This window comes from Panthera onca, chromosome A1 (assembly GCF_046562875.1).
Source record: "Panthera onca isolate mPanOnc1 chromosome A1, mPanOnc1 haplotype 2, whole genome shotgun sequence".
Classification (NCBI taxonomy): Eukaryota; Metazoa; Chordata; class Mammalia; order Carnivora; family Felidae; genus Panthera; species Panthera onca.
This window is the reverse complement of record NC_138339.1, coordinates 127777951-127803633: the sequence shown is the minus strand read 5'-3', so window position 1 is coordinate 127803633 and position 25683 is coordinate 127777951. Positions and strand designations below refer to the sequence as shown.

The 25683-nt window shown below is 38.4% G+C and overlaps 1 protein-coding gene across 1 annotated transcript in view; it reads left to right on the top strand.

Moving 5' to 3' along the window:
• Nucleotides 1-25683, top strand: part of DDX46 (DEAD-box helicase 46) — a 70231-nt gene that overhangs the window by 41790 nt on the left and 2758 nt on the right. The window contains exons 16-22 of the mRNA XM_060636104.2: nt 7988-8181; nt 10278-10415; nt 10733-10882; nt 15165-15338; nt 16928-17146; nt 17465-17609; nt 25373-25446. Coding sequence (XP_060492087.1) covers nt 7988-8181; nt 10278-10415; nt 10733-10882; nt 15165-15338; nt 16928-17146; nt 17465-17609; nt 25373-25446 — 1094 coding nt within the window. The remainder of the gene's footprint in view (nt 1-7987; nt 8182-10277; nt 10416-10732; nt 10883-15164; nt 15339-16927; nt 17147-17464; nt 17610-25372; nt 25447-25683) is intronic.

The window sequence follows — 25683 nt, the reverse complement described above, 5'->3', positions numbered from 1 at the left end:
ATTTTGATTAAAACAGGTGTGTCCATGTAAAATCTTGTATCTCAAAGCAAATAAACAAAATTTATTGTGAATGTAAGATTTATTTATTAGCTTAGACATTTTTTAAGTAATTTTGTAGTAGAGCAATGTGCTGAATTTCTTTCACCTTTTTTTTTTTAACGTTTATTTTTGAGAGGCAGAGTGTGAGCGTGGGAGCAGCAGAGAGAGAGGGAGACACAGAATCCGAAGTAGACTCCAGGCTCTGAGCTGTCAGCACAGAGCCCAGTGTAGGGCTTAAACCCATGAACTGTGACATCATGACCTGAGCCAAAGTCGGACACTTAACCAACTGAGCTACCCAGGCTCCTCCAGTGTGGTAAATTTCTGAAGGAAACTAGGGAGAAGTTTTGATTATGAGTCTTGTTGTTAAGCTCTTTTAATGTGTAACTGAATAAAAGCCAATTTGCTATATAAGTATAAAAATGTAGAAATTATTTAGGGCTTTTTAAGAATTAAAAGGTGTAATCATAAAATTCCTAATGTGCATATGAAATTAATGTGCATTTTATACCTAACACATAGTGTAATGATATAGTGAGAAGGATGCTTGGAGATGCCCCACATGCTGTGTCTTCTATAGAGCCACCTGTAGTTCTTTCTTCGTGTCTTCATGTCTAGAAGGGGAAGAGCAAAGGCTGGAAGTAAGAGAGTGGATTATATGTTCTGCCCACTCCTGGTCTTGACCTGAAACAATTTTCTCAGTACAGCAATTAAAACATTCTACTGTGGCTTAACTTTTTTGTTAGATGTTTGTCAGCATTATTATGAACATAATAAATGGAGAACATGTTCTTAGTACTCCTTTTTGACCTATCACATAACCTGCAGTAACCTTAAAGTAGGTTATAAATGAAAGAAATATGAAAATACTTTCATTGAACCATGGCTGCAGTTTCTGGTTTGTCAGCCATCCATTTTTTAGCTTTTGCATTAACAATGAATAATTTAAAAATTTCTTAAAAACACAGTGCATCTTGGGTACCTGGGTAGCTCAGTTGGTTGGGCATCCAGCTCTTGATCTCAGCTGGAGTCATGATCTCATGGGTTCATGGGATTGAGCCTTGTGAACAAGTGGCTTTGAATTCTGTCCCTCTCTCCCTGTGCCCCTCTCACCACTTGCATGTGCTCATGCTCCCTCTCAAAATAAATAAGTTAAAAAAAAACCCAATGCATCTAATAGGGTAAATAATGAAATTAGAAAAGCAGCACACAGGTTTCTACTTACGAGAAATTATGGTATATGAGAACATATACTTTTTTTTATAGGGCAGAGTGCTTTGTTGAGGCCTTCAACTTGTACTATTAATATCAGTTACATTTTTCTTTTTTCTGCAAGTGACAAAAAACTCATCCAACTGCCTTAAATCATGAGACATTTTTATTATTTTACAAAAATGAAATCTAATGGTGAAGTGACTCCAGATTGTTTCATTTAGTGGCTCACTGTCACTATATTGTATTTTCTGTACTGCCATCCTGAGCATGTTAACTTAGTTGGTTTTTTTTTTTTTAAGTTTATTTATTTATTTTGAGGTGGGGAGGGGCAGAGAGAGAGAATGCCAAACAGACTCCATGCTGTCTGTGCAGAGCCTCATGCTGGGTGTGTTCTCACCAACGGTGAGATTATGACCTGAGCCAAAATCAAGGGTTCAATGCTTAACTGACTGAGCCACCTAGTCACCCCAAGTTAGTTTTTAAAGTAGTTTTTTTTATGGCACCAAAAAGGCTTCTGCAGTTTTAACCATCACTTTTTTTTTTAATTAATTTATTTTTTAACGTTTATTTATTTTTGAGGCAGAGAGAGAGCATGAACGGGGGAGGGTCAGAGAGAGGGAGACACAGAATCCGAAACAGGCTCCAGGCTCTGAGCTGTCAGCACAGAGCCCGACACGGGCCTTAAACTCACTGACCTCAAGATCATGACCTGAGCCGAAGTCAGCCGCTTAACCGACTTAGCCACCCAGGCGCCCCTAACCATCACTTTTGTATCAGACAAATTACAGAGGAAGAAGACTATTTCCCATATGTCTAGGTGCCTTTTTCCCCTCTTATTTTTATAACCACAATTTGTAAACACAGAAAAAATCTGAGAAAATCATATGATGAAGAGCCTTGAACATCCAGTACTGGATTCTACAACTAACATTTTGTTGTATTTCTCTTTCACATCTTTAGCCATCTGTCTATTCTACCTACTCATCATATTTCTCAGTTTTTTGATATGTTTTAAAGAAAGTTGTAGCATCAGCATATTTCACTTCAATATGCAGATGGTTAACACTAGTTCAAAAATTTTTTATTTTATTTTTTAGAATAACTATGTTTTTTAAGTAAACTCTGTCCCTATCGTCGGGCTCAAACTCAAGACCCCAAGATCAAGAATTGTATACTCTACTGACTGAGCCAGTCAAGCGCCCCCCAAATTTATTTATTTATTTATTTATTAAAAAAAAATTTTTTTTAACGTTTATTTATTTTTGAGACAGAAAGAGACAGCATGAATGGGGGAGGGGCAGAGAGAGAGGGAGACACAGAATCAGAAGCAGGCTCCATGCTCTGAGCCATCAGCCCAGAGCCTGACGCAGGGCTCGAACTCACGGACCGCGAGATCATGACCTGGGCTGAAGTCGGACGTCTAACCCACTGAGCCACCCAGGCGCCCCGTCCCCCCAAATTTAAAAAAAAAACAATAGGTAAACTGTAGTAAAATGTACAGATCATAAGTGTGCTCTTTGATGAGTTTTGACAAATATATATAAGCTGTGAAACCCAAACCTCTATGCATATACAACCTCAGAACTTTCCCCCAGTTAATTCCCGTTCTCATCCCCACAGGCAACCACTTTTTACATTTTTTTCCAACATATATTTGTTGTATTTTTAGAATTTCAGATAAATGAAACCGTACTTTCTCAACATTTTTGTGTCAAGTTATCTTTTACTCAGCCTTTTTTTTTCTTTTTTTTTAGCTTCAGAAAATGTTTTTTTAATAGTAGGAAAGCTCTCTTTATAGAGAGGGGACTTTCGAAAGTGAATGCCCGTGGACTATAGGCAAGGGCCTTTGTTTTATGAGGTTCTGGTCGCCGCCTCTTCCCTTCCCCCTTGTTCCTTCTCAGCTTCTACCCTTACTGGCTTGATAGCTCTAGGTGCTGGGTTGTCCATTCTTCATTGGCTTGTTTCTGTCGTATGGTGGGTGGTCCTTGGCCTCATTTGGCATGTTTTTGGGATTCTTCCACGTTGTTGCATTACCAGTAGTTCTTCCCTTATTGTTAATATTCTTTGTATAAATCTACCCCCGTTCGTTCAGTTCATTTCTGTTGACACCTGGGCTGTTCCTTGTTTTTCTGCTGCTTCAGCCATCCCACAGGGAACAACATAATTGGGATACAGAACAGTTCTATCATGCCCCAAAACTCCCTTGTCCTATACCTACAAAAGTAACTGAAAAGTTAACTCTCCTCCTGTTTATAACTCCTGTCAACCACTGATGTGTTTTTATAAGAATATTTGTAAATATAGGTCATACATTATGCAGTTGACTCTTTTCACTCAGCGTAATGATTTTCAGATCCACTGGAGTTGTTGCACAATTCATCTCTTTTTATTGCCCAGAGATATTTATTGTATGGATGTACCACGGTTTGTGTATCTTCATCTGTTGAAGGATGTTTGGGTTGTTTCCAGTTTTAGACAAAAATGAATAGAGCTGCTGTTAAATGTTTGAATACAGGTCGTATGTGAAAATTTTTCTAGAATAGATAACCAGGAATGGGATTGCTGGGTCATATGGTTAGTGTATCGGTATGGTTTTCTTTGTGTTTATTGTACTCATGGTTCACTGAACTTGTAGAATCTGTAAATTTATGTTTTTCAGATGTAATTTGGGACAAATTTGAGAAACTCTTGGCCTTTGTATCTTAATTTTTTTTTTTTTCCGGAGCTATTTTTCTTCTGTCTTTGGGATTGCAATTATGTGTATGTTCAGCCCTTTAGTACCATCTCCCATGTCTTTGATCCTTTGTTCACTTTTGTTTTTCAACCTTTTTTTCTCCTCTATAATTAATACTGGGTCATTTCTTTAACTGTCTTCAAGTTCACAGATTTCTTTTTGCCCTCTTTTATTTGCTGTTAAGTCTATCCAGTGAATTTTTAATTCAGATATTTTTTTTTTAGTTCTAGAATTTCTAGTTGGCTCTCTTATATTTTCTTGTTTCTCTCATAAGATTTCCTGCCATTCATTATGAGCACTTAAAAATTTTTCCTTGATCACAGTTACAGCAGTTGCTTTAAAAATCTTGGACTATTAGGGCATCTGGGTGGCTCAGTAGGTTGGGCTTCTGACTGTTAGTTTCAGCTCAGGTTGTGATCTCACACTTTGTAGGATCAGGCCCTATGTCGGGCTCTGTGCTGACAGCACAGAGCATGCTTGGATTCTCTTTCTCCCTCTCTGCCTTTCTCCCACGGGTGCATGTGTATGCTTGCTCTCTCTCTCTCTCTCTCTCTCTCTCTCAAAAATAAATAAATAATAAAAATCTTTGACTATTAATCACAACATCTTGGTCACCTTGTCAGTTTCTGTTGGTTATCTTTTTATTTTGTTTTATATATTTCTATATTTTTATCTAATAATTTTGATTTGTATACTGCCCTTTATGAATAATCCATTGTAGGGTCTGAATTCTCCTATTTTCCTTAAGACTTTTATTTTGTTTTAATAAGGCATTAACTTGGTTGGACCCTTATTTTATTTTTTTATTATTTTTTTTTAAATTTTTTTTTTTAACGTTTTATTTATTTTTGAGACAGAGAGAGACAGAGCATGAACGGGGGAGGGGGAGAGAGAGAGGGAGACACAGAATCGGAAGCAGGCTCCAGGCTCTGAGCCATCAGCCCAGAGCCCGACGCGGGGCTCGAACTCACGGACTGCAAGATCGTGACCTGAGCTGAAGTCGGACGTTTAACCGACTGAGCCACCCAGGCGCCCCTGTTGGACCCTTATTTTAAACTCAGTCCTTCTTTTAATGGGCAACATCTGAAATCTGTTAATTTCTTTAATTTTTTTAGTAAAAATAATTTTAACATTCATTTTTGAGAGACTGAGAGAAACAGAGTGTGAGCGGGGGAAGGAGCAAAGAGAGAGGGAGACACAGAATCTGAAGCAGGCTTCAGGCTCTGAGCTGTCAGCACAGAGCCTGATGCCGGGCTCAAACTCTGGGACCAGGACATCATGACCTGAGCTGAAGTCAGATGCTTAACCAGCTGAGCCACCCAGGCACCCCTGTGTTAATTTCTTTTAGCCATACCTAGGTTGCTTGCATTCTGTCCCATGCATGCATAGTTTAGGGTCCACATGTTTGTGCTTGCCTACTCTGTTTCATCTTCTGTTTTCTGGTCCTCAGCTAGTATATTATTCCAAATGTCAAAAATTCCAGTTTCTGCTTGTTTTTAGTCATACTCTTATGCCTTCAGGTAGGTTTTTTGTGTTTTTTTTTTTCTCCCAATATTTTGCCCAGAGTTTATAGTTGCTATCTGCAAGAGGGTTGGTCCAATAAGAGCTTTTCCTACATTGAGGGATATTGTGTGTTTTTTATATAAGTAATAAGGATATTCCCCCCACCCCCACCCCCCCCATAATCCCTTGTCTGTACCTCTCTTATCTCTTTGGTAAAAATTGCATCACATGCTTATGCCTAAATCATTTGTAAGCAAGCAGAATGACTAATGATTCCTAAAGTTTTGCCCTGGCACCCTTGAGGTTCTCAGAGACTTTAAGGGGTTCATGAAATCAAAAGTATATGTGTAATAACCTTACTACGTGATTTGCCTTTTTACTTTCATTCTGTGTGGAGTGTATAGTGTAGTTTTCTGAAGGCGTCATGGCATGTTATATTGCACCAGATGGGATGCAGAAGATATGAGACTCCAACTATCTTCTGTTACATGAGATGCCCCTAAATTTTAATATGTAATTGCTTTTAAGTTATTTTTAAACAAGTTCGTAAGTATTCAAAAATTTTCTCAGTTTCTAATACATTGAGTATTGATAGAGATGACCTGTGTAAAGTATAGCTCTCTGGGTCTCATCCTCATTAATTTTTACAAAGGAGGCCTTAAGCACAGAAAGTGAATGGGATTGATTCACCTAAAAGTGAGAATTAGGCTCATCTCTGGTTTGATATATGTGATCATATGTTGGGTGGATAGGTGAACAAATTTGGAGTTCTGTTAAAAAGGACGAGGGTTGGGGCACTTGGGTGGCTCAGTCGGTTAAGCATGCGACTTCAGCTCAGGTCATGATCTCACAGTTTGTGAGTTCAAGCCCCACATCAGGCTCTGTGCTGACAGCTCAGAGCCTGAAGCCTGCTTCAGATTCTGTTGTCATCTCTCTCTGCCCCTCCCCTGCTCCCACACCATCCCTCCCTCCCTCCCTCTTTCCCTTTGTTTTTCAAATATAAATAAACATGAAAAAAAAAAAAGGAAGAGGGTTAATTGCTGCTGGGCAGGTATCCCATATACTGTGTTTAGCATATTATATTCACTTCATGTAATAAAGTATGTGTAGCTGAGTTAGGTAGTCAGGATACCTCAGTCTAAAGTAAAAGTTTTAGTACATTTTAATTTTAAATTTAATTTATATTGGTATTGACTTCATTAATTTTTCTTAAGAGACTTTTGGGTTTGGTGTTGGATTCTAGTTATTTTGACATTAGATCCAAATAATTTCTTTAATTCAGTCATTGAAGAGTACACTTTTTTTTTTTTTAATGTCTATTACTGAGAGAGAGAGGGAGAGACAGAGTGCAAGCAGGGGAGGGGCAGAGAGAGATAGGGAGGCATGGAATCCAAAGCAGGCTCCAGGCTCTTAGCTGTCAGCACAGAGCCCACTGCGGGGCTTGAACCTATAAACCGTGAAATCATGACCTGAGCCGAAGTCAGACACTTAACTGACTGAGCCACCCAGGCAGGCGCCCTGAAAAGTACGTTTAAATTTTAGGTAATAGTATTAATTAGCATTGATATATATTTAGATACTAAGTATTCTTTGTATTTTAAACTCAGATTTTATATGAAGCCTTAGAATATCTCCTGCCAAAATGAGTTTTTCATGGTTTGAGAATTTACCCCATTCCCTTCTCTAATTACTAGAGGTTCTCCATCATTAAATCAATTTTTGGTCTGAGTATTTTGTAATAGAACATTTTGGCATTTTATACCCTCCGTTATCACTCACCCTGAGGCTCTTTGGGAAACACATTTAAGAGAGATCCAGTTCACTGCTTTTTAACCAGTGCATTTCAAACTTTAATAGTAATGTGTAATCAGTCACCTAAGTATCTTGTTAAAATGCAAAATCTGAATCAGTAGTTTGGAGTAGGATCTGGCCTGCCTTTCTTTCCTTTTCTTTTCTTTTCTCTTTTCTTTCCTCTTTTCTTTTCTCTTTTCTTTTATCTCTTTTTCTTTCTCTCTCTCTTTCTCTTTTTTTTCTGAGATTCTGCATTTCTGACGACGTCCCATGTGATGTTGCTTCTGGTCCTCGGACAAAACTGAGTAGCAAGGCTCTAATAACCTATAGGAGAAGGAGAAAGATCTGAAGAATCCTGTTACTGTAGGCTGAATGTACCTGCCTTTTCTTGTTTTACCCCATAAATAGGTTAAGTATAGGTTAATGAATCTGAGATGGGGTTTCTGCTGTTATAGTCCATATTCACAAGAAAGGAGGCAAAACAAGAACATATTTGGAATATTCATCAATGAGTTAATAGCAGTAGCTTTTGATCTGGCCATTAAATTTCCTTAGTGTTTTATTTCAGTATTGTAGTTGGTAGATGTTTGGTCATTGTAAGTTGTGTTTATTCTTTACTCTGCATTTAACTTATTTCTGTGTCAGATGAAGTGAACAATTTTAATGCAGTATGTGGTTTTACATTTTTTGTTTGTTTACTTGCAGGCATTGATCAATATGACAGAGATAGCATCATAAATGACTTCAAGAATGGGACCTGCAAACTTCTCGTAGCCACTTCTGTTGCTGCCCGAGGTTTAGATGTGAAACATCTGATTCTTGTAGTAAATTACAGTTGCCCCAACCATTATGAGGATTATGTGCACAGAGCGGGACGGACTGGAAGAGCAGGCAATAAAGTAAAAAGAACTTTTTAAAGTTGATTTCCATTGTATTAATAAAATATAGGGGTTTTTTTTGTTTGTTTAGGGTTATAAGGAATAGATAATAGGAGTTAACATGAACATTTTGAAAATCTTCAATCATCAGAGTATGGGGATTAGTTGATGTTCATCATTTCTATACACAGTATTATTAAAGTTATTGATAATTAGCTCTATTGATAATTAGTTCTCTTTAGGCAGATAGTGTTATTTATGTCCCGTTTTAGTTTTTTTTTTTTTTCCTTAAAAATTTCTGTATACGTTTTTACATGCATGTATATAGTTTGAGATTTTTCATTGCTATTTTTAAAATGTGGGATTATAAAATGTACTCCTACCGAAATTGTTACCCTTTTTCTCATTATTCCCCTGTCCTACTTCATACACTATGCATATTTCTTGGTTTTTTAACTCACTTATAGTCTGGTAACTATATAGGTCTAACTCATTCTTTTTGAAGGCAGCAAGCAGAATATTCTGTTGTTGGAAACATTGATGATGATTGGGGCGCCTGGGTGGCTCGTTCGGTTGGGTGTCTGACTTTGGCTCAGGTCATTCTCACTGTTCCTGAGTTTGGGCCTCATGTTGGGCTCTGTGCTAACAGCTCAGAGCCTGGAGCCTCTTTCAGATTCTGTGTCTTTCTCTCTCTGTCTCTGCCCCACTGCCACTCGTGCTCTTTCCTCCCTCTCAAAAATAAATAAACATTAAAAAAAAAGAAAAAGAAAAAGAAACACTGATGATGATCTATTTGATTTTCCAATCCTGGACATTTCTACATACTGAGGCAATAATAATAATAATAATAATAATAATAATAATATATTTATGGAGTACTTATTGAATGCCAGGCACTATTTTCATTGCTTTACATAAATCCTCTCACTTCATCCTCACAATTTCCCTTTGAGGTGAGTAATACCATTTAATAGATAAGAAAAGTTAAGGTACATGGAAGTTAACTTACTTGCCCAGCTTACACAGCTAATACATAGTGATGGCTTTTATTGATTCAACCTGAGTTATTCTGTGGTTATGGGAAACTTTGTGTAAAATTATGTGCACGTACAAACCTTAAAATAATGTGATACGATTCTTAGCACATGAACAGCATAAAAGCATGCCATGGGTCATGTGGTGACTAGATATTCCTGAAATACAGTGTTAAACCATGTTTTACAATTCATAACAGTTTTCTGGTAGGGACACAGTGTATATGAAGACAGTCTGATTGTGGTGTGCCATTGTACTCCCAACTCTCTTGCCTGAACCAAAAAGCTGCTAGGGAAATGTGAAATCTTAGGCTTTAGAAAACCCCAGGGAGGCAATATAGCTGACTTCATTTTTGTATATAAAATTAGTTGGGGTAGAGAGGTGCAGTAGGTAGTGTAGGAAGGGAATGCAAGCGAAAGGGGGAAAAATAATGTATTATATTAAAATTAATGTGTATGACAATGCAATTACATACACGTTTATATAAAATTGGATTTCTGTTTATGCATCAAGAAATGTTTCTGGTATGCTTATTTTTATTTGTTTTTAATTAAAAAAATATTTATTAATTTGTGAGAGAGAGGGTGACGGAACATGAGCAGGGGAGGAACAGAGAGAGAGGGAGACACAGAATCTGAAGCAGGCTCCAGGCTCTGAGCTGTCAGCACAGATTCCGACTTGGGACTTGAGCTCACGAACTATGAAATTATGATCTGAGCTAAAGTCGGACGCTTAACTGACTGAACCACCCAGGAGCCCCTAATTTTTTTTTAGATGTTTATTTATTTTTGAGAGAGAGAGTGTGTGTGAGGGGAGGAGGGGCAGAGAGAGACACACAGAATCTGAAGCAGGATGCAGGCTCTGAGCTGTTAACACAGAGCCCCACAGGAGCTCGAACTCATGGACTGAGAGATCATGACCTGAGCTGAAGTCGGACTCTTAACCGACTGAGCTACCCTGGTGCCCCATGAAGTCAGTCTTAAGAAGATCTATTATTAGATGATTCTACTTTTATGTTGTGATCTGAGTAAGAGTCATCTTGTTAGTGTCTAATAGTTCTCTTTTTTTTCATCATTCATTAGGGTTATGCGTATACTTTTATCACAGAAGATCAAGCTCGCTATGCTGGTGACATAATTAAAGCTCTTGAATTGTCAGGAACTGCGGTGCCTTCTGATCTGGAGAAACTTTGGAGTGATTTCAAAGATCAGCAGAAAGCTGTGAGTTTTTTCCAATTCCCATTATCTTTATGCAGGTCATTATTGTGTTATAAACCTTGAATATTTTATACTTGTAAACCTTTATAAGGTAACTTTCTCTCTTTAGAGAGGGAAAAGGAATGAAAACAAAATCCTCCCTTTTGCTTCAACTCGATGTTTTGTATCATACTGAAGAGTTCTTTTTTTGTTCTCATGCTAGATGAAATGTTTTTGATACATTGGTATGTGCTACCTTGAAAAATACTTAATTACTCCTAAATTCCTAAACATTAAAGTTTTTTTAGTATGAAATTAACTGTTTTGTTTTTCCTTGAAAGGAAGGGAAAATAATTAAAAAGAGTAGTGGGTTCTCTGGTAAGGGATTCAAGTTTGATGAAACAGAACAAGCTTTGGCCAATGAGAGGAAGAAGTTGCAAAAAGCAGCTCTCGGTTTGCAAGATTCAGATGATGAGGACGCTGCAGTCGACGTAAGTGCCATTTTTCTGAGCCCCCTTCTTGCTGATTGAAACATTGTTGCTCCCCCCCCACCCTAGGTTTATTTGTTGAGATAGCCAGTTGTTGGAAACCTTTCTGATATGTGCCCTTCCCAGCCTTTACTCTTTCTCTTCCTCTCTCCCGTTCTCTCCCTCCCTCCTTCTCTTTCTCCTTTTCTCCCTCTCTCTATTCACATATGCCCTGCCCATATTATGTATATTCATAAAAATGAGGTCATACTGCTTTATAACCACCTTTACAACAACCGTCTTATGTTGAAATCTTCTCATTTTAGTAAATTCATTCTCATTATTCTTAATTTTGAATATGTGGGTTTCTATATGTTCATATTTGGAATATACTTTACTGTCATAAACTGTACTTCACTGCTTGTCCTTGTACATTTAATTTTGTACATTCTTTAGATTAAGTTTTGAGGTTGAGTGTGTACATGGAATTGCTCTCCCAAAGGGCGTATCTAATTTGGTTCTGAAACATTTTCAGACTGTCCTCCTGCAAAGTGAATACCAGTTTGGCATTCGCTGTGGTGGTGTATAAGAGTGCCTGGCTCCCCACATCTTTAACAACATCAGTGCTAATATTTTTATTTTTAAAAATTTAATCATTATAGGTTATCCTCATTAACAGTAATAGTTAGCAGGGTGCTTGGCTGGCTCGTTTGGCAGAGACTACATGACTCTTGATCTTGGGGTCATGAGTTCAGTCCCCACATTGGATTTAGAGGTTACTTTAAAAAAATAAAATAAAATAATACAGGGCGCCTGGGTGGCTCAGTCAGTTGAGCATCTGACTCTTGATTTCAGCCTAGGTCATGATCTCGCAGTTCATAGGTTCGAGCCCCGTGTTGGGCTCTGTGCTGACAGGGTGGAACCTGCTTGGGATTCTGTCTCTCTCTGCCCCTCCCCTGCTCTCTCAAGCTCTCTCTGTCTCTGTCTCTCTCTTAAAATAAATAAATAAACTTAAAAAAAAACAGTAATAGCATTTTTTGAGTATTACTAAGTGCTGTGCACGGTGTCAAGTGCTTTACAGGGATTGTTTCATTTACTTGTGCACAGTAGCCAGACAAGGTAGATACTCAAGAATATTCCCATTTTATAATTGAGGAGACTGAGGCTTAGAAAGAAACCATAATCTTTTGAGATTTTATAACCATAATGGGAACAAACTGGGACCTAGACCCATTCCATTCTTATTTCAGAGACCATGGTCCTAGCTTATGTTATTATTTGTGACCCAGTGAGTAAAGAGGACCCTAGGGACTCAGCAAGGTCAGGATTTCACATAGTATTGTTTGGAACCCAAACCCCAGGAGCTTGAGCTTTAGAAGAAGATGTTTTCATTATAAAGTGATTTTGGAAAATCTTAGTGTGTACCACTAAGTGGGATTAGCATATCAAAGTATGTGTAAAGTCCTCAAGTTAAGAAGCTTATTTAACTTGTTTAAGAAATCCTCCATGATATTTGATCTTTGATCTTAGAACTTTTGTTTTGTTTTGTTTTACTCTATTAAACCTTAGCTCAGTCAATTTCAGAAATCAGGAATTCATTTTTATCTTATCATTTGAGGAAGTGGAAGCCCAAAAAAAGTATTTGGCCCACAACCACATTGACTGTTAAGCACAGCCAGGACCAGACCCCAGATCTCTCATTAATCCTAGGCCATTTCTTTCTAAGATACCATACTGGCTTAAAACTTAATTAAATCATTGTTTTAGGTACTTATTGGTTATGCTGTAGCAAGTTGATCCACAGCCTAGTAGTTTAAAACAACATTTATTCTCTCACATTTCCTTTGGGTTAGCAAATCAAGAGCAGTTACACTGGTAGTTTTGGCTTAGGGTCTCATTGCGATTGCAGTAATGCTATTTTCCTGGGCTGTAGTCATTCGAAGGCTTGACTGACAGAGGACCATTTTCTTTCAGAAGGCAGAGTCACTGTGATGTTGGCAGGGTACCTCAGTTCTTTACTCTGCCTATGTGTCTTCACAATATGGCCCCTGGCTTCTCCCACAGTGAGTGATCTGAGCCGGCAAAGAGGAAGCCTGAGGGCCTTTTATGATTAATCTGTAAAGCTCTACTCTGGCACTACTACTTGTGTTCTGTCTGTTGAAAATAAGTTACTAAGTCCAGCCCACATTCAAGGAGAGCATCCTCCTTTTGAAGGGGAAGAGTATTAAAGAATTTATGGACTTGTTTTATTATTTTTTTTTTTAGTGTTTATTTTTGAAAGCAAGAGAGACAAGGGTGTGAATAGGGGAGGGGCAGAGAGGGAGACACAGAATCTGAAGCGGGATCCAGGCCCTGAGCTGTCAACACAGAGCCCAACTCGGGGCTCGAACTCAAAGAACCGCAAGATCATGACCTGAAGAATTTATGGCCTTGTTTTAAACTCACCTCAGTTTTTTTATGATACTTTGAACATTTTTTTTTTTTTAATCTCATATGAAATATGTCGATTGATTCCTTGGTTAATTTTTATAAACAACTTAAAGTACTAAAGTGAGTAAAAGCTAGCATCATACACAGTACTCATTGTTGATTTTGTGTGTTTTGGAATTTAATGCCATGTATCTTTTTTTTTTTAAGTTTATTTATTTATTTTGAGAGAGAGAGAGAGAGAATGAGTCCCAAGCAGGCTCTGCACTGTCAGCACAGAGCCTGATATGGAGCTCAAACTCATGAACTGTGAGATCATGATCTGAGCTAAAACCCAAGAGCCGGACGCTTAACCGACTGAGCCCCCCAGGCTCCCCATCCTATTTAATTTAAAAGTTTTATTCTTTTCGGGTGCCTAGGTGGCTCAGTTGGTTAAGTGTCCGACTTGCTCAGGTCATGATCTCACAGTTTGTGAGTTAAAGCCCTGTGTTGGGCTCTGTGCTGACGGTTTGGAGCCTGGAGCCTGTTTTAGATTCTGTGTCTCCCCCTGTCTCTGCCCCTCCCCAGCTCATACTCTTTCTTTTTCTCAAAAATAAACATTAAAAAAAAAAAGATATTCACTTGAATGTTGTTTATATTAGTTGATAACTAAAACTCCTTGTTAGATAACAAGTATTGTAAAAGGAAGTTAAGTTGATTGTTTTGATTTCAAAGAACTTTGTAAGTTAACCCAGTTAATTTTTAAAACCCTAAACAAGTTCTCTCCATTTGAGTTTTACCAGATAAGGCCTTATTAGCCTAACTTAAGTATATAAAGGGATTTACATCTCTGTAGTTGGCATAGCCAGTAGTCATTGTTGGGCAGAAGGCATTATTAAAAGGAAATACAAATAGCTTATGAAGTAGATATGTCAAGCTTCAGTATGACACAGTGGCAGTTGGACTCATGTGGCTCCTGGAGAGCTGAGGTGTTCACCCATTGTTCTTGCTTTGATAGGGAAACCAACCTTCCTTTTTTCCTTTTTTTTAGTTCAAAAGGAATAAAGCAATAAAGGCTTTTTTTCTGATTCTTTTAACCAGAGGTTTTTTTTGTTTTTCCTAAATGTTTACTTATTTTTGAAAGAGAGAGAGCGCACAAACGGGAGTAGAAAGAGAGGGAGACACAGAGTGCGAAGCATTCTCCAGGCTCTGAGCTGTCAGTGCAGAGCCTGACTTTGGGCTCGAACCCACAAACCTTGAGATCGTGACCTAAACCAAAGTCGGTTGCTCAACCAACTGAGACACCCAGGCATCCCTGTTAACCAGTTTTTAAGGCAGAACCATTTACGTTTTAGAATTTGGGGAGGATTTTGGGAGCCCCACCATAGGAACAAGTACCATTCTCCCTGAGAACTATTGACTGTATTTTTAGTGGCCCACTGACCTGGAGTTACTGCCCTTCTTCCAACCTATCACTGCAATTTAATTTGAGCCTTGAAGCATCTCAGCTGCATCCTGTTGGATGCTCTGTCTTGACACCACATGTTTCTCACTTGCTGAACTAGGATGTATTTTCTGGACTGCTTGGGAGTCTGCTTAACTGGTTCACATAGTGTTGTATTTCTGTTTTCTTTCCCTCCCCTCCCTTCTCCTCCCTTTCCCATTCTATTTTGTTTTTTTTTTTTTTTCCTGCCATAGATACCTGAATTTTTAAAATGAAATGTGCCACTCTTAACAAATAGCTGATATATTTTCCTGTTGATCTGTGTGGTTGAATTAACATAAATACAACTGTCTTATTCTAGTCATTTGATGGAAATATTCTTTATTAGTTTCTTTAGATATATCTGAATTTGTATTTTTAATCTAATTTTTATTAATCCCTTTTTTTCTTATTTAGATTGATGAACAAATTGAAAGTATGTTTAATTCAAAGAAGAGAGTAAAAGATATGGCTGCTCCTGGAACATCTAGTGTTCCTGCTCCAACTGCGGGAAATGCTGAGAAATTAGAAATAGCTAAGAGACTGGCTCTTAGAATCAATGCTCAGAAGAATTTGGGCATTGAGTCTCAGGTATTAAGTAATTTGTTCCGAGTTTTACTGAGTACTTTTTATGTCAGCACCAGTGAACAGATTGTCCTAGACATTGAGTTAGTGGGAATTTAACATTAATCTAAATACAGAATTCTTTAAATATTGCATTTGGATGATTCCTCTAGTATGGTTAACTGAGGTCTTAATGCCTATTTTGAAAGCCCTAACTGAAGCATGTTAGCTGTAGATAGTTTTTCTAAAGTAATATTCCGATTGATCTTACCAAAATGTTACAGAAATAACTCACTTTTTATTTCTTGATCCACTTTTATTGGGTGGGGTGTTGGGCACACAAACAATTCCTTGGAAATATAAATACATAGTTACATAACTCATAATAACATGAGCTTAAAACTGGAAAATGTGTTAAATATTTCACATGCCATCTTTCTCTTGGGGGCTTTTTTATTAATTTTTAAAAATTATTATTAATTTTTAATTAAGAGTCAATTTTCATAGTATTCCCAAAGAATAGTCTGTTAATTATAAAACTGTTTTGAAGATTTTGAGGTTTTGGATCAGCAGGGCCCTCTGTCCAGTAGGCTGGATCGGTTCAGGACTGTAGCACCCTGTAAGTTGGGAGGACCAAGCCAGAGGGAGGCTAGTGGACCGACTCAGTGAGGCAGCCAGGATCAAGGCTTACAGCCTCAGGTTTCTGTATTTGTTTTGTTGAGCCAGTGAGTTACCATGAAATGTCTACTACACTGAAGCCTGTACTTCTCTGAAAACAGGGGTTGTAGCACCTAATCTAATATTCTCTCGAATTGTTACTGCTAATAACTCGTTACTGCTAAAACCAAATAGCTACACATTCTTACTGTTAGAAAAGTGTGAGGTATGAGTCATGTATTACCCACAGAATTCTGTCTGCATTAGACACATAGTAAAATTAAGTTCAAATTAAAAAGATTTAAGTGCAAAATAAAATTAAAAAGTAAGTCAATCACTTACTATAATTTATTGAATTTTGGGTTTGCTATGATGGCAGGAAGGAGCTCAGTGGTGGTAGAAGACAAAGATTCTAATTTAGAGGAATATCTTAGGAGCCACAAAATATATAAATGATTTTAGAATATTGTACTATATTTGATATCAACAGTTACATAATTCTCTATGATCCAGTAGAATTTTTAATAAAGAGTTGAATGTTCTTTATTTTTTTTTCATGAAAATAAGGGATATAGATATATTAAACTATTGGTTATAAATATGTGCTGTTAATTGCACATGAGTAGGACTCTGCATTAGAAAGATGCTTCTGGAGACACCTGTGTGGCTCAGTTGGTTAAGTGTCCGGCTCTTGATCTTGGGGTCATGAATTGAAGCCCTGTGTTGGACTCCTTGCTATGTGTAGAGCCTACTTAAAGAAAAAAAGAGAGAGAAAGGAAGGAAGAAAGAAAGGGGGGGAGAGAAGAAGGAAGGAAGAAAGAAAAAGAAAAGAAAAAAGAGAACGGGAAAAGGAAAAGAAAGATTAGTTAGTGGCTTTTCAGAGAAAAATTTGTGGTAGGATCCTAGATCTTGTCTCTGCCCTCATTTGAGATTTGACTGTAGGTCTTCTTTTACTGCAGGATGTGATGCAACAGGCCACCAATGCAATTCTCAGAGGCGGCACCATCCTGGCTCCCACTGTGTCTGCAAAAACCATTGCAGAGCAACTTGCTGAAAAGATCAATGCTAAGCTCAATTATGTGCCTTTGGAGAAACAAGAAGAGGAGAGGCAAGATGGTGGACAGAATGAATCTTTTAAAAGATATGAAGAAGAATTAGAGATCAATGACTTCCCACAGGCAAGTAACAGTTTAAACATTGTTTATAAATTGCAGAGTAAAATTTCTTGCTTCTTAAGGAGCAAAAATACCTTGTTTAAAACCCTTGAACGTTTTAATAGCTACTTTACTTTTTTATCTTGATGAGGGAGGGAGACAACAGTAGAAATTTTATTTTTATGAACATATTCTACGTACATTAGGATCTAAATGAATTGATGTGAAGGAGTTAATTATAATCTTAATATTGACCTTAATACTATTTAGCCAACCTATTCTTTGTCCATACACCAGGTTTTTATCCTGTTGTGATTTTTCCCCCCACCTTTTCTTTCTTAGACTGCTAGGTGGAAAGTTACCTCTAAGGAAGCTCTGCAGAGAATCAGTGAATATTCTGAAGCCGCAATTACAATCAGAGGAACATATTTCCCACCTGGCAAAGAACCTAAGGAAGGAGAGCGGAAAATTTACTTGGCAATTGAAAGTATGTATCTTTGGTTCTTGAAATTTCAGTCTTGAGTTAGGTCAGAGTTGATTATAGATGTAAAGGCATGGAGAGAATGTTAGGTCAGTTCTAAAGAAGATAAAAATAAGGAATACCTATAGAAAAAAATAATTTCAGGGCACCTGGGTGGCTCAGTCGGTTAAGTGTCTAGCTCTTGATTTTGGTTGTAATTTCGTGGTTTGTGAGTTCAAGCCCAACATCCAGCTCTGTGCTAACTGTGTGGAGCCTGCTTAGGATTCATTCTCTCTCTCTCTCTCTCTCTCTCTCTCTCTCTCTCTCTCCCTCTCTCCCCCCCCCCTTCAGCTTGTTTTCTTTGTCTCTCTCTCTTTCTTTTCTCCCCAAAATAAATTAATAAAAACATTAAAAAAAACCACACATAGTTTCATATATCATTTAAGGTCTTTATTTAAAAATTCAGTACATAAAGGGGTGCCTGGGTGGCTTGTTAAGCCTCCGACTTTGGCTCAGTTCGGCTCAGGTCATGATCTCATGGATCATGAGTTTGAGCCCCACATTGGGCTCTGCAATGACAGCATGGAGCCTGCTTCCAATCCTCTGTTTTCCTCTCTCTGCCTCTTCTCTGCTCGTGCACATTCTATCTTTCTCAGAATAAATAAACATTTAAAAAACACTAAATACATACAGAAAGGTGACTGATCTGTGTTTGGAACTCTTTCATTTTTGACGATTCAGTCAGATTTGAAAATCACTCTAAAAGAAAACAAATTTTTAAGGACTGCTCTGTTCATACTTCTAATAAAGTAGAACATTCCTGGGCAGAGTTTAGGTTAGAAAGTAAATACATATATTAGTATACTTAATGAATGTTTATTCAAGCAAATGTTCCCTCTGAAATTATGCCTGTAGAAGTTTTTGCATATCTTTAAAAAAATTAGAAGAGGACAGTTAATACCATAACACAAAGTATGTAAGTAATGCATTATCTCAGAGCAGTTGGATTTGCTTTTAAACTTTATTTCATACATTCATGAGTGAGTTCAAAACATAGTTTCCATTTTGATTTTTTCCTCTAATGTATATACTCCACTGCATACTAGGACAACTTGTTTCCCTTCATTTATATTTAATCTGAACATCTTTGTGACAGACTTATAAGTATAGACAAGGCAGATCCACTTCATCTATTTAATGAACTAAATATTTGTTGAATACTGTTGTTGGAGCTGTGGAGAGGTTTATTCCAGGTGTTGTGTAAGCTGAAAGTCTGTGTACCTTGTGCTTTACATGGCTTTGATGGCTGCAGAGGAGCTGCTCTCCCGCACAGTGTATAATCTCAGGCACCACCCTGGTACTTTGAGGCATGCATGTCCCTTCTGACAAAGAACCCTTACCTCATCCCACTTCGCCCCTCTGTAGCTCTTTACCTGTTGTTTTTATTCACAGTACTCCTCACATGGAAATTGTAGTATGTTTTTACTTGTTTGTGTCTCCCCTACTAGAGTTCTGTGAATGTAATGACTTTGTCATCTGTTCTATTCTCAGAGCACATGGTAAACACTTAATAAATTTTCTGAGTTATGCATCTGATTAAGCCCTATAGCCACTTGTCTTCATGGTACAAGTATTATTTGACAGGCATATTCTCTATTTGATCTCTTTAAAGCTGTACTGTCTGGGGGCACCTGGGTGGCTCAGTTGGTTAAGCGTCTGACTTCGACTCAGGTCATGATCTCACGGTTTGTGGGTTCGAGCCCCGCATTGGGCTCTGTGCTGACAGCTCAGAGCCTGGAGCCTGTTTCAGATTTTGTGTCTCCCTCTCTCTCTGCCCCTCCCCTGTTCACACTCTGTCTCTGTCTCAAAAATAAACATTAAAAAAAAATTTAAAAAAAAAAGCTGTACTGTCTGGTAGAACTCTCTGTGATGAGTACAGAGTGCTTGAAATGTGGCCAGTGTGACTGAAATTTGTAAATTTTACTTAATTTTTATTAAAAATTTTTAAAGGAATTCATGTTTGATTTTTTTTTTTATTTTATTTAGTTTTTTAGTAATCTCTATGCCCAGCATGAGGCTCAAACTCATGACCCTGAGATCAAGAGTCAAACGCTCTACCTACTGAGCCAGCCAGGTTTATATAAAATGTAAATAGCCACATACATGGCTGGTACCTGCTGTAATGGATAGCTAGCTCTCAAGTTTGTTGTTGGAAAGATCAATGGAAGGTATTTAGATCCACTGAAAGTATATTGTAAATAAGGTTTGTCACTGGTTTGTTCTTGTTATATTTTGCCATTTCTTTGATTTTGTGAAGACTTATAATTTTAGGTAAGTTCTTTACTGAATTTAATGTACAGATGATTTACTTATATATTAGGATTTGATTCTTTCCTGGCCGAAACAAAGAATTCTACAAATGTGACTGAAAGTTAATTAGTGCTGTGCCTGTTTAGTCACTTTCCTTTGAATTGGTGACCTCAGTTGTTTTTGTGTGGCATCTTAGCATAAAGACCACAAGAACAGAAACACATGTGCAGTGTGTATCCCATCTACCCTAAGTAGAAATTGTTTCCTGGCCAGGGGTATGAGATGGGGTCAGAGTAAGTAAAAGCACTGAAAAGTGCTATTGCCACGATTCTGCTGATCTTTTTTTTTTTTTTTTTTTTCTTTCCTTTAGTAAGGGATTGCCTGGTCCCTGTAAACTTTTGGTTAGTTTCCAGAGTTCTGATACAATTGATTTCAAGTTTTTTCAAGTTTATTCACTTTTTGTGGAAGGATAGGCTTTTGGAGTTCCAGTCTCTGCCATTTTCACTGCTGCACTCTCACTTTTGGACTTTTTTTTTTTTTTTTTTTTTTAATGTTTATTTATTTTTGAGGGCAGGGGAGTGGCAGAGAGAGAAGACAGGATCAGAAGTGGGCTCTGCACTGACAGTAGAAAGCCCGATGTGGAGCTAGAACTCAGGAACGCTGAGATCATGACCTGAGCCGAAGTTGGACACTTTAACCAACTGAGCCACCCAGGTGTCCCTCACTATCGGACTAAAAAAAAAATTTTTTTTTTTAGTGTTTGTTTATTTTCGAGAGAGAGAGAAAGAGAAAGAGTGCAAGTGGGGGAGGAGCAAGAGAGAGGGAAACACAGAATCCTAACCAGGCTCCAGACTCCACACTCCGACCTGTCAGCATAGAGCTTGGCACAGGGCTCCAACCCACGAACCATGAGATCATGACCTGAGCCGAAGTCGGATGCTTAACCGACTGAGTCACCCAGGCGCCCCTCGGACTTGTTAAAGTTAATGATAAATTGTGGCAAAGGTGAAAAAATTGCATTTTTTTGTTTGTGATTGTGACTTCGATTAAGTCAGGTTTTAAATGGCATCCTTTTATGTATCCTGAAAGACTTTTGGTCTGCCAGTGACTGTGTGTTTGTAAATCATGTGACACTCTTCCTTATTTGTGTAGTAATATGGGGGTGCTGACATCTTTCTGCACTTGGAATTGGAGAGGTCTCCTACCACAGTATTCATTAGGCCATACGGGATGGAGACAAAGTGTCCTCCAGTAGAATCTGATGATAAAATTTTTGGTATACATGGAATTAGCCTTTTATTCTAAGCTTGAATATCATGGGTGTCATTTAAAGCAAAATCAATACTTTTAAATGCCTGCCTTATAAAGAGATAAATCAGACATATGACTCTTTTGAAAAAGGATCCTCTGTGTAATTTTTTTTTAATTAAAAGGTAATTATGTTTGTTTAGCATAATTTATATATCAAGATTCATTTCACATGTAACTTTATCAGAACATACCTTCTCTACTGCCAAGTGAAGTGAGAAGCCCACAGCTTCTTCTTGACTTTTCCATCCACCTAGAATGGTTCTAGGCATTTCCCCCCACTGTCATCTTATACTTAGGAAGTAACATCTAATTTTTATTATCTAACCTAGCTTCTTTTTCTCTGTAAAAAAGATAATCTTATCAAAAATGAATCTTTAGGATTCTAGAGCCATAATGGTGTTAAGAGCTCCATATTAATCATTAAAATGATCCAAAGGTTTGAGATTTTCATAGATGATTAGTTTTTTAAAGGATATTTTAGTTTTTGAAACTCCAGCCAAATCAACTGAACTCTAATAGGATGAAAACAGGTGTTAGAAGGAGCCTAGTGTCATCTGTTTCTAGTTCTGTAATTGGAGGGACCATACTGCCTGGCTCCTTGGGGGCTCTGTGTGGCTCAGCAGTTCCAGGCCTCCCACTAGGCAGTGGGAAGGAGAACAGGAAGGACTTATGTGCCTAGCCATCCTGTATAATTTATAGCCTGTTTTGTGACCCTCTCTTTTTACTAGTGGAGAATCCCTTAAAAGCAGCCAGAGTTGTTTTAGGACCAATGAAAGGAAATGCCTCTTTTCCATGGCAGCTTATAAACATATGTAACCTATTACCTAAAGAAGCTTTGTAAGTCAAAACTTTAAACTGGTCAAAATGGTCAGGCTCTAACAAAAAGAGGGAAATTACTCTTCTTGGATTTAGGTGATAATGTCATTTTCTTTCTTTTTAAAACAGCATAGACTATCAACAAGCTTCACACTAACCATGTCAAGTAGCATACATTCCTCCTGAATTTCTATTATTATAATTTTCAGTCTGGCTTCACTCTTGATTCTACCCTTTTGTTCACTTTCATCCACCTCTCTTCTTTTCAAGCACCCACAGCTTTAAAATGTGTGGTTGCTGGGACACCTGGGTGGCTCAGTTGTTAACCTTCCAGCTCTTAACTTCTGCTCAGGTCATGATCTCACCGTTTGTGATTTGAAGCCCCACATCGGGCTCTGCGCTAACAGCATAGCCTGCCTGAGATTGTCCCTCTTTTGCTGCCCTTCCCCTGGTCACACTCTCTCTGTCTCTCAAAAAAAAATAATTGTGGTTGCTGGCTGGTGAAGGTGTAGGATTTAGATTAGATAAGTTGCTGTGACTTCACAGCCATACTCCTGGCTCTTTCCTTCGTGTTGTTAACCTGTTTCTTCTTGCTTCTCCTCTTCTTCTTTCTTCTCTTCTCTTCCTCCCCTTCCTTTTCTTCCTCAGCCGCCTGACCTCCTCCCTGTGCTCTCTCTGGGGTCAAAAAGGTCCTTCATGGAACACCTGGGTGGCTCAGTTGGTTAACCATCTGAGTTCGACTCAGGTCATGATCTCATGGTTCATGAGTTTGAGCCCACATTGGGCTCTCTGCTTTCAGCATAAAGCCTGCTTCAGATGTTCTGTCTCCCTCTCTTTCTCTGCCCCCCCCCAACCTCTCTCCCCAAAATAAATAAACATTTAAAAAAAAAAAAAAGATCATTGCCATCTAATAAGGGAACTGTTTCCTCATTTGGTTTTCTTTTTTCTTTTTTAATGTTGATTTTGAAAGAGAGTGCGTGCGTGCACACATGTGAGCAGGGAAGGGGCACAGAGGAAGAGAGAATCCCAAGCAGATTCCACATTCGCAGTGGAGCCCGATGCAGAGCCTGACGTGGGGCTTGATCCCTCCACCGTGAGATCACAACCTGAGCCCATATCAAGGGTTGGACGCTTAACCGATGGCATCCAGGCGCCCCAGAAAACTGTTTTTCTTACATAGAATGATAAATATATAGTCCTCTACATTGCAACCCTAGTTCTCCTTATATTCTTTAATATTTCACTCCTAGTTCTTAATTTCTCGTCTATTTCTTTGGTCCAGCTGTTTTTTTTTTTATTAAAAATGTTTTTAATGTTTATTTTTGAGAAAGGGAGTGCTAGCAGGGAAGGGACAGAGAGAGGGGGAGACACAGAATCCAAAACAGGCTCCAGGCTCCAAACTGTCAGCATGGAGTCCGACGTGGGGCTTGAACTCACAAACCGTGAGATCATGACCTGATCCTAAGTCAGATGCTTAACCCACTGAGCCACCAAGGTGCCCCTGGCCCAGCTCTTTCATTTTTATCGTTGTGCACTGTGCTACCTACCTAGATTTACTTGCTCCCTGGCATTGTCCCTTGGCTGCAGATCCCTTAATACTACCTTTGATGGCTCTCTCGTCTCTGTCTCTCCTTTACTTCTCATCCATATTTCCACTGGCCTTATTGACACTTGCAACAAGATGTCACATGTGCACCTCCCCTACAGCAATCATCAAAATTGAATTTCATCAAATCACTGCTGATAATACCTGTTTTTCCTTGAATTCAGTATCTTGTTTACTATTTCGTACTTTATTTGCTCCTTAACTCTTAACCACTTAACTCTGCTTAGAGAAGTGAGGGAAAGGTTTTTGTAAGGAGTGATATTTAGAAGCCATTCTGATGAGAGTATTTCCGACCTTCTTGTTCTGTTGTACTGTCTCTACAAGTTTGTTTTTCTAATAGTCTACAAGTTCATGAAGAGCATGAATGAGTTCTTTATATAATGTATCTCTCACGCTATATCATACGTGTCAGTTGTTTAATGTTTCTTGAATTGAAGTAACTATATGAATGAGTGTTTCCAGATTGCCTCATCCTCTTGGCTATGTTGCTGTGTTTTTTTACACTCTTTTCCAATTGTGCTGTACTTCTTACTCTTCAGTAATTAAGCATGTCTTTCTTAATCTATATCATTGCCCATGTGATTCCCTTTGCAAAATAATCCATGTCATCACTTCTCCTTCAATGTGGCCAGTCCTCCGCCAAGGAATATAATAAGTGCCCGTTAAGTGTTTGTTAAATAAATAAACCATGGAGATTTTGTTTCTCTGACTTTAAAAAAAAACATTTTTGGGGCGCCTGGGTGGCGCAGTCGGTTAAGCGTCCGACTTCAGCCAGGTCACGATCTCGCGGTCTGTGAGTTCGAGCCCCGCGTCAGGCTCTGGGCTGATGGCTCGGAGCCTGGAGCCTGTTTCCGATTCTGTGTTTCCCTCTCTCTCTGCCCCTCCCCCATTCATGCTCTGTCTCTCTCTGTCCCAAAAATAAATAAAAAACGTTGAAAAAAATTAAAAAGAAAACAACATTTTTTTTTTAACGTTTATTCATTTTTGAGAGACAGAGACAGAGCATGAGCGGAGAAGGGGTAGAGAGAGGGAAACACAGAATCTGAAGCAGGCTCCAGGCTCTGAGCTGTCAGCACAGAGCCCATCATGGGGCTCGAACTCATGAACTGCGAGATCATGACCTGAGCTGAAGTTGGACGCTCAACAGACTGAGCCACCCAGGCACCCCTCTGACTTTAAAAAAAAAAAAAAAGTTTGTCTCTTTTGGACAAACTGCTAATCATCTTTTCTTTGCCCTTTTTATTTTTATTTATTTATTATTAAAAAAATTTTTTTTGGTGTTTATTTATTTTTGAAGAAGAGAGAGACAGAGCGTGAGGAGGGAGGGGCAGAGAAAGAGGGAGACACAGAATCCGAAGCCAGCTCCAGGCTCTGAGCTGTCAGCACAGAGCCTGACACGGGGCTCAAACCTGTAAACCATGAGATCATGACCTGAGCCGAAGTCGGAGGCTTAACCGACTGAGCCACCAGGCGCCCCTTCTCTGCTCTTTTTAATTATAGCAAGAACTCTTAACACTACCTGCAATGTGATCCCAGTGGTTACATTTGAAACTCTAAAAGTGATCTGAATAATAAGCAGCCATTGTATAAATTGGATGACCTTCCCCCAGGTATTGAAAGACTATCTTGGCAAGCAGTACAATGTTTCTGAAAGTCACTTACAGTATTTCCTACTGGATCTCCATGACATGGATAAACATCTAGTGTAATTCTAGTAACATGAATAATGTTTTCCACTTATTACCAGGTGCCAATGAACTGGCTGTGCAGAAAGCAAAGGCAGAAATCACCAGACTTATAAAAGAAGAACTGATCCGGCTGGTGAGTGAAAACCTCAAGGACTTGTTCAAATAAACATTTTATTGAACTATTATATGAATACAGAAAAAAACACACAAATTGTAAACCTAAAGTTTGATGAATTTTCACAAAGAAAGCATATTGATATGATCACTATCCAGATCAAGAAACACAGTACAATGCCAACATTCCAGAAGCTCCCTGCATGCTCCTCCTGTCACTATCCCTCTCCCCCAAACATAACAGTATTTTGACTTT